Source organism: Gymnoscopelus braueri, assembly GCF_963280865.1.
Source record: "Gymnoscopelus braueri genome assembly, chromosome: 5".
In the NCBI taxonomy this organism is placed as follows: Eukaryota; Metazoa; Chordata; class Actinopteri; order Myctophiformes; family Myctophidae; genus Gymnoscopelus; species Gymnoscopelus braueri.
Genome location: NC_137606.1, coordinates 3826365 through 3834673, shown reverse-complemented (window position 1 = coordinate 3834673; position 8309 = coordinate 3826365). Strand labels below are relative to the sequence as shown.

Here is an 8309-nt window from a genome sequence, read left to right as displayed (position 1 = left end):
TCTGTCTGTCTGTCTGTCTGTCTGTCTGTCTGTCTCTCTGTCTGTCTGTCTGTCTCTCTGTCTGTCCCTCTGCCTGTCTGTCTGTCTGTCTGTCCTTCACATATCTTGAAAACCTTTCATCACTTCACACTTGGAGGGTGTATTGCTGAGGACCCAAGGGAGCGCAGTGTCAAGTGTGAAGTCAACTGGATGAGTGATTCTCGAGAATGCTACAATTGAAATAAAACTACAATACTAATACTTCATTGTTTGTACTAGGTGTTCTACCTTATGGTGTTCACAGGAGTTATTCACCTTGTCCGCCGCTAGTCGTTCATACCAGTGCTTGGAGCAGGCCCATGGTGATGCGAGAGATTTCCTGTCTGGGTGTCCTGGAACTCATGCAACCTGGTCAGCAACATGCAGTCTTCCACTTCTTCTGGACATCCCCGCAGTGACAGAGTTAGCAAAAACGGCTGTCCCACTGAGGGAAGATGAGACGTAAGATTACCTCTCTGTAACCGAAACAATTTGCACTGACACACTGAAGAAGATTATACAGAATCAGAATCAGAATCAACTTTATTGCTACATCACAGGTTTACAGGTGTAAGACAGTGGGTGAAATTCGTTTTTGTGCCAGGTCCATCGTCCAGGTCCAGTTTCATACACATGCTATACTGTAATGTCCTCCAGCATTAAAGGACCATAACAGTGTTGCTACAGGACATTGTCTATTGCCAACATGGTTTAAACTTTACATAAACCTCCATCGTTTTTCATCAAAAATTGCTTTGTTGTTGAGATATCGTATCTGTGTATGTTTTGTCCCCAAGGACCCCTGGGGGTCACCGGACGCCACTTTGAGAGCCACTGTACTACGTACACCAACACCATCCACCACAGTAAAAAATATTCTCATTATCTAAATCTCTCCATTTAACCCCCTTCTATTGCTCCATCATGTGTGTGTTATCTGACACACAGTAGAAAAGTGCTAGGGAGGATGAGGTGATTTGGTATTTGTAACCACTACCCAGGAGCAGGTGTGAAGCGCCTCGGCGCCTGTTACCACCATCACACTCACTGGGAGTGTGCTGGGTTGGGACCTTGGGGAAATGCAGTGGTGGAAGAAGTACTCTAATGTTTTTACTTAAAGTTGCAGTATGTAACTCTCCTCTTCTACCCCGGATTTGAACATTTTTACCATTGAGCTAATAGAGCCTGCTTGCTCAGGAGATAAATTTAATCTTGACCATCAGGTCAAAATTTGTCAGATCCTGTGTCTAGGTGAGACATGACCTTTGACACGATCTAAATGTCTCAATAGAAGAGCAGGGAGACCAAATACAACCACCCAATTGTAGGTTATATTGTATTAACATACTGTCCAGATTGGACAAAATTACATTTTATTCATTTTAAAAAGTTACATAGTGCCGCTCTAAGTAAAAGTAGCAATACCACAATATAAAATACTCTGTTACAAGGAAAAGGCCTGTATTCAAAAATGTACTTAAGTAAAAGTACAAAAGTATTGGCCTGAATAGCCTGTATATACTTACAGTGCCAAAGGAAAATATAGTATTAAGTTTAAGGATCAAAACATGGCAATACTCAAGTAAAGTAAAAGTACCTCAAAATTATAGTAGGCTACGTACAGTTACTTGAGTAAATGCACTTTCCACCACTGACCGCCTGTCACCATTAGTGTGTGTGTGAGTGTGCTGGGACCTTGGGGAATGTGTGTACATGTGTGAGAGCTGGTGGTAATGGGAATCATAACAGGGGGATGTTGGTTTTTCATTGTATATCTGTCAGATAGCAGGTGCGCTCTAACCTTTGTTTGTTCTGTACTCCCCAAGAAGGCCTGGGAGGAAATTGAACTAACAAGAGATTCATCTGGAGATGCAGTATGCACCAACTGGGCCTCTTCTTTCCATCCTGAGTTGATTCCTATTACATTTCGCAAGGGATCCACATTAACTCATCAACCTAAGAAACCAAGAAACTAGCATACATCAGTGTAAACAATTAGCTACTATAAAAAAATATATATATATTCTGTACATTGAAACTATAGGATACCAGGTCTCAGTTCTCTATCCTGATTGGATCAAATTGGCATCCTCACCTGAAAATGCATTTTCTGTTCTAATAAAGAGCAGGAGATACACGGAGACTCCTGTTACTGAACAAACACTCTATAGCAATGAGTAGTACTATCAGAATATAGAGCTATATTTATTTAACCTTTATTTTAACCAAAGAATCACTTACCCTTAACATTGTGGTCATTACTTTAGTAAGTTTGGGCTTTTCAAAGCACCATTGTTTAATCGTATCACTGTACTTTTTGCAAACTGTTAATAAAGTATTCAATCAATCAATCAAATATTATTAGCAGGATGAAGCAACGTGGCTCAGACAGATTTGACCTGTAATTTCCTCTGCTTGGCTCACGATGACGTCACCACCAGTGAATACTGAAGTCAGATCAGCTCTATTCTAATCTATACGCTTTGAGCGCCCCACAGTGGTGGAAGTGGTGAACGACCACAAGTCAAACGCGAAAGCGCAATGTTTGTTCTTTGTGAATTGCCGTCCTGTGCCAGTTATCATGGCGCTCCCCTTGTCGGTAAGTGTACCCTTGTTATTTCAACCTGCATATAACGCTAATGTTCAGTTATGTTCATGTAAATTGTTGACAATATAGCTTAGAACAAAACGGTAACAAATGCTCCATCCATATACAGTACAGTGCAGTTATTATGCTATGTAATACATGATGGGACCTCAATGGAAACAAGTCCACAGGACTAGCCTAGGATCAAGACTATCATAGATGCATTTTTTATCGATTTTGACATTTGCATATCTATGATCAAGTAAAAGTCAGACTCGATAGAAATTAATACACCTATAGTCTTGATCCAAGGCTACCACTGGACTTTTTTGGGGTTATCCTTGTAGACCAAGTGTATGACTGTATTGTTGTTTGCATTTCTGTCATTCGTTCAATCAATCAATCAATCAATCAATCAATCAATCAATCAATCAAAACAGTTATTATCACGTTTAAAGGCATTTATTTATTTATGGCTTCATTTGGAATAGCATGTTTGATATTGTTTAACAAACAATATCAAACATGCAATTCCTCCATTATTGTCGCCTATAATAAAACAGAGTTTGTCTTTTCACCAACAGTGATTGATTGATGTACTTTATTTAGTAAGAGACATCATAATAACGGTCTTGTGAAGTTGTGACAGAGTGGAGAGAGTGCATCAGTCTCTGGTACAATGTCATACTTAGATCACACATTACTTACTGTAATTCAGAAGAAGACTCGACACCTTTTAATCGTTACTTTCTACATCTCATTTACCATCCACCCTTCCCATTTCTCTTAATTCTCTCTCTCTCTCTCTCTCTCTCTCTCTCTCTCTCTCTCTCTCTCTCTCTCTCTCTGTGTTCTCCATGGCCACTACAGCGATGCTGGAGGCAGGCATCTCTCCTCCTGGTTGCCAGGCGATCATGGAGCTCCAGCCCAGTGGCTCCAGGCCCAGCCCCACTGTACTCCAGACTGCTGCTGTACCTCTCTCAGAAGTTCTACGACATAGACATGCTCCTCAACTGGTCCTCTCAGTGGAAGCACAGTTCACTGAAGAAGAAGAATGCGTAAGGCCTAGACATTCATGCTTCAGAACAGTGGGTCCCAACAGTGTGTCCCAAACAGTGGGTCGGGACCCATGTTTGGGTCCAGATTTTTTTTCCCCCAAGTATTTCATAATTGAAATGAAAAAAAAAATCTAATTTCGATAAATACATTTTTTTTTTTAAGTTTAAGAAATAGGTTCACGGCGCGTTGTGAGCTTGTAGATCTGCTATTTTCACTAGTTTCCGTCCCGGGCAAACATCTAATTTATCTTTTGGGTCTTGAGCTAAAATGTTTGGGAACCACTGCTTTAGAACAGTGGTTCTCAAACATTGTCATGCCAAGGACCCCAAAATTAATATGTATTTGGGCCGCAGACCCCCATCTGATTTTTTTTTGTGCCAGGGACCCCCATACAATATTTATGTTGTTGAAAATGTTTCAAAAAATATTCCACATTTTCCACATTAGATTTTCTTGAAAATAACCGATCTACAAGCTCACAATGCGTCACATCACGGTGTGTTGTGAGCTTGTAGATTTGCTATTTGTTTTCTTTTTTGTTCGCCTATAATGTCCAATTAATTAGGGATGCAATAATGACGACCAGCAGTGTAAAGGGTGCCTGTTGACCATTTATTTGACCACTACCTCAACCGATCTGGTGTATTGTCCCTTTCCCTTCACAGTTACTATGGCTACACTCAGAGACATTATGGGGCCAAAATAGCAACAGCCTACTACATCCTGTGCATGAAGGGAGGATTCAGGTGAGTGCCTCCATTTGTCTGTTAAAGCCTGATTGTGTGATATGCGCTACAACTATCTATTACCCTCTTAGCGGTTAATTCTAACGATTACGCTTTCGATTCGTCTAATAATTGACAAGGATGTTTTTTGGATACGTAACATTTGTTTTAATCTACGACTCAACATGCAATATTTCATACAATGGTGTCATGCTAATTATTTTATTAAACTAGATTATTTTTGAGAACCGATTAGTTCGATTGCACCCCTAATATGTGGCCCCACTCATGAACAAGAGGAACTCTGATGACAGGCCAGCTCTCTAGGACATCTGGAGGTGAAAATGATCCGTTATTGTATCTTTTTGCAGTTTACTGTCAGTGTTACACTCTGTTGTGTCCTCAGGTATGTCGACCAGTCGGAGTGGTTCCGTCCAGGCAGATGGGGCAGACTCAACTGGGACTTTCTAAATAACACAGAAACACTCATGGAGGAAATAGACATGAGCAACACACTTATTAACTACAGGGGGATGGACAACCTGGGTATTGGACTCAAATACTCTCTTCTGTATCTCTCACTAGCTCCCCCTCCCTCCCCATTGTCTCTTATCAATAATGATCTTTGACATTTTCTTTGACAATTCAAAGTGGCTTTATTGGCATGGGAAAAACCTAGGTTTACATAGTCAAAGGAAGTGTCAAATAAAAAAAGAACGCATGCACTGTATGTACAGTTAAGTATATAGGCCTACTACAATCAGGACAATCAAACATCACTTTATTGTGTAAACAGAGTAGTGTAACAAGATATCTCTGTGGTTATTTATCTCTGTCTCTGAGCCTCCTGCTCAGTCTTTCTGTCTTTCTCTTTCTTCTATACATGGATTCACCACTTAAAACCCCATGTACTTTGTTGGCCAAATCTCAGCCGCAAGTAGCCGATCTATAAGCTCACAATGTGTCACGTTGTGAAGCATTGTGAGCTTGTAGATATGTTATTTTCATGTCTCTCATTATTTTAATTAAATGTGTGCCTATTATTATTATTATTATTATTATTATTATTATTATTATTATTATGACATGCCCAGTACAAGGATGCTAGGGATCAAGTGGTTAAACTATATACTGTTCAGTGTGTCGGTGCATCTTGTGTTGGACATGGGGAGCTAACCTTAACGTCTCATCTTCCCCCAGTGGGACAGCCGTCTTTGCGTACTCTGTCACTGCGGGGGTGTCCAGAACTGGACGACTGGTCGCTGACCAGGCTGCATGAGTTCCAGGACAGCCTGGAGGAACTGGACATCTCTCATTGTCCACGCATCACCGTCCGCGGGCTGTCAGCTCTGAGCCATCTCAAGTAATTAACCCCCTCCCACACACACACGCACATGTGCACGCACGCACCCACACACACACACACACACACACACACACACACACACACACACACACACACTGCACAGGCTAAATGGCAAAACATCATTGTTCCCCTTCTGTAAAAAGTTTCCCCAACCTTTAATTACACTGGTATATTGATAATTTTTACTTTTGGAAGTACCATTTTTCTGTGCGTGTGTGTGAGTGTGATGTGTCGCCACCTCACACCTTATGTCTAACCTCATGCACATACTGTACATGCTGTTCTACGCTGTTTGGTCAACAGTTGTTCTTTTTAAATGTGCTACATAAATAAAGATAGATTTGATGTGTATATGTAGATATTTTATTATTTATTTATCTTGCTCCCATCTTTTCTTCTCTTCTTTTGAAAGTAACAAAAAACAATGGAGCTTGCACAAAAACTAATTTCACCCACTTTTTACACCTGTAAACCGTGATGTGACAATTATATTTAAAGTTGATTCTTTGTGTGTGTGTGTTTTCACTTGTGTATAAGCACCATCACCACTGTTGCTCTTCTGTGTGGGTGTGTGTTCCAGACGGCTGCGGCGTCTGGACATATCGTCCCTCCCCGGGCTCAGCAGTCCAGGCCTGGTCATCATCTTGCTGGAGGAGATGTTGCCCCACTGTCTGATCACCGCTACGGGGTACGACCTCAGCCTGAGGCCAGAGAGAGGAGAGAGGGTGGGGGAGGAGGAGCAGGAGCAGAGGTATAGGATAGAGGGAGAAAGACAGGGACAGCAGTGAGTAGTAGAGGGGAGCGGATGGGTTTTAACCCATTAAAACCGGGAAAGCATCTGTGTCATTTACATACGTTTTTCAGAAAACTCTTAGGATTTAGAATATTGGTTTAGAACAGTGGTTTCTCGAAAGTCTAAAAAGCTCCCTGGGTCAGAGAGAGGGGTTGTCCTTCAACCAAAGTGTTAGTTCAGAATGTTATATTTGGGTGATATCATGTCATACTTACCAAGCTACTAGTCAAACAGTTGTAAACTTTTTTTTTCAATCTGAACAGTATCTGGCTAGCTGATCAAAAAACAGATACTGGCTAGCTGATACCATTCGTTTCCATTAGCATTGCTGCAACATGCTAAGAAGCTTCCAGTGGACATTTCTCTGTAACTGTAGTGCTGTTAAAAAAAAGTTTTTCTTCTATTTGACCAGTACCTTGGGAAATGTGATATCAAATACAAATGTAAAACTGTGACCTAACAATTTAAAGGCAAAAAGAAAAGCTCAGTGTAATGTTGCTTTAGATAGAAGGATACAGAGTGAAAAACTATTATCTTCCTTACTCGCACATGTACAGTATCACAAATACAGGCTTGAGAGATATTAATTCGGACTATCTTTGGGACAGTACAATGTTTTGGCTCTATAGACTCTGTCTGTACTGTACTCTTCAGCAACTGTTGCAATGAGTCTTCATTTGTAAATATGTTGGTTATGTAAATTATCAAATAAAGATTTTATTGTAAAGTATTCTGGTGTTTTAAGAAAGGAATGACTATTGCATGGAAGTCTGTGAAATCTTGTACATAGCAGACATGGGGAAACATATGGTTATGCTGTACAGTATGTTATGGTTTTGAAGCAATTAAGCTTATTAGACAGTAGTAAAGCCTATAATCCAGGCTAGGCTAGTTAAGTACTGTAGGTGGCGGTGCCAGCCAGAGATTGGATGTTGAACCCACAGCTATTTTGTATGTTGGAATTCATTTTTTCATCCTTCTGACGGCTGCGTTTGATGTTAAATTACCTGTACATTGCTTTAGATTTGGCATGTGCAACTCCAGACCATTGCTTAGGTGTCAGCATGGTTGCAACCATTAAATGTGTAAAACTATCCAAATTCTCACATGCAGGTTTATCAGTTGTTAACTGATGGAACATTGAAGATAAATGGCACGCACGATAGGTTATAGTTTGTTAAATTGTGGTATTTGTCCAAATTATCTTCATGGGTGATTTTCTTTTTATTAGACACTTCCAGGGCTAGTGTGTAACCGTAACAAACACAATCTGAAACTGCCCAACTTATGAAGCAGGTTAAGAAGAAGTTGTCCTACATTGCTTTACCTAGTCCTTCTGGTTCTCCCACATTGCTACATTGCTTTACCCGTGGGAAAGAATGGAATAAAATCCCACATGAAATTAAATATGTTTATACTGGGAGTAGAAACATCTGGAAAAGAATCCATAAATGCGTTTATAATTTATAATCTAATATCTAATGTGTGTTGGTTTTGCAATGTGCTGCCTTCCAGCTAACCTAACCTCGCATGATGCGAGTCGCATCACCACTCACCAGGGCATAATTCTAGTGACAGATCAGATCCAGTCTAGAGCCCACCTAATCCAAAACTATCCGTTCGGCCATTAGTATATCCGGTCTATGCTGCAGTGTTATCGTTCCCCTACCGAAATGCCACCACACCGCCAGGCGTAAATAGAATACAAGTATTAGTAGTACTATATATGCGCATATCTGTATAGGATATTACATTTAAAAT

At 40.5% G+C, this 8309-nt stretch overlaps 1 protein-coding gene across 1 annotated transcript; it reads left to right on the top strand.

The window, feature by feature from the left end:
- The first annotated feature begins 2589 nt into the window (after positions 1-2589).
- Positions 2590-7272, top strand: dmac2 (distal membrane arm assembly component 2). The gene is made up of 6 exons (XM_080428757.1): positions 2590-2617; positions 3476-3663; positions 4330-4410; positions 4796-4935; positions 5590-5752; positions 6336-7272. Exons 1-6 carry the CDS (start codon positions 2600-2602, stop codon positions 6541-6543), a joined length of 798 nt encoding a protein of 265 aa, XP_080284883.1. The 5' UTR covers positions 2590-2599; the 3' UTR covers positions 6544-7272.
- The last annotated feature ends 1037 nt before the right edge of the window (positions 7273-8309 follow it).

What these genes read in the sequence shown, in the direction of transcription:
- dmac2 (XM_080428757.1), top strand. An exon ending in TGCATGAAGGGAGGATTCAG is followed by an intron (nt 4,411 to 4,795) that starts GTGAGTGCCTCC and finishes TTGTGTCCTCAG; the next exon opens with GTATGTCGACCAGTCGGAGT. An exon ending in TCAGCTCTGAGCCATCTCAA is followed by an intron (nt 5,753 to 6,335) that starts GTAATTAACCCC and finishes TGTGTGTTCCAG; the next exon opens with ACGGCTGCGGCGTCTGGACA.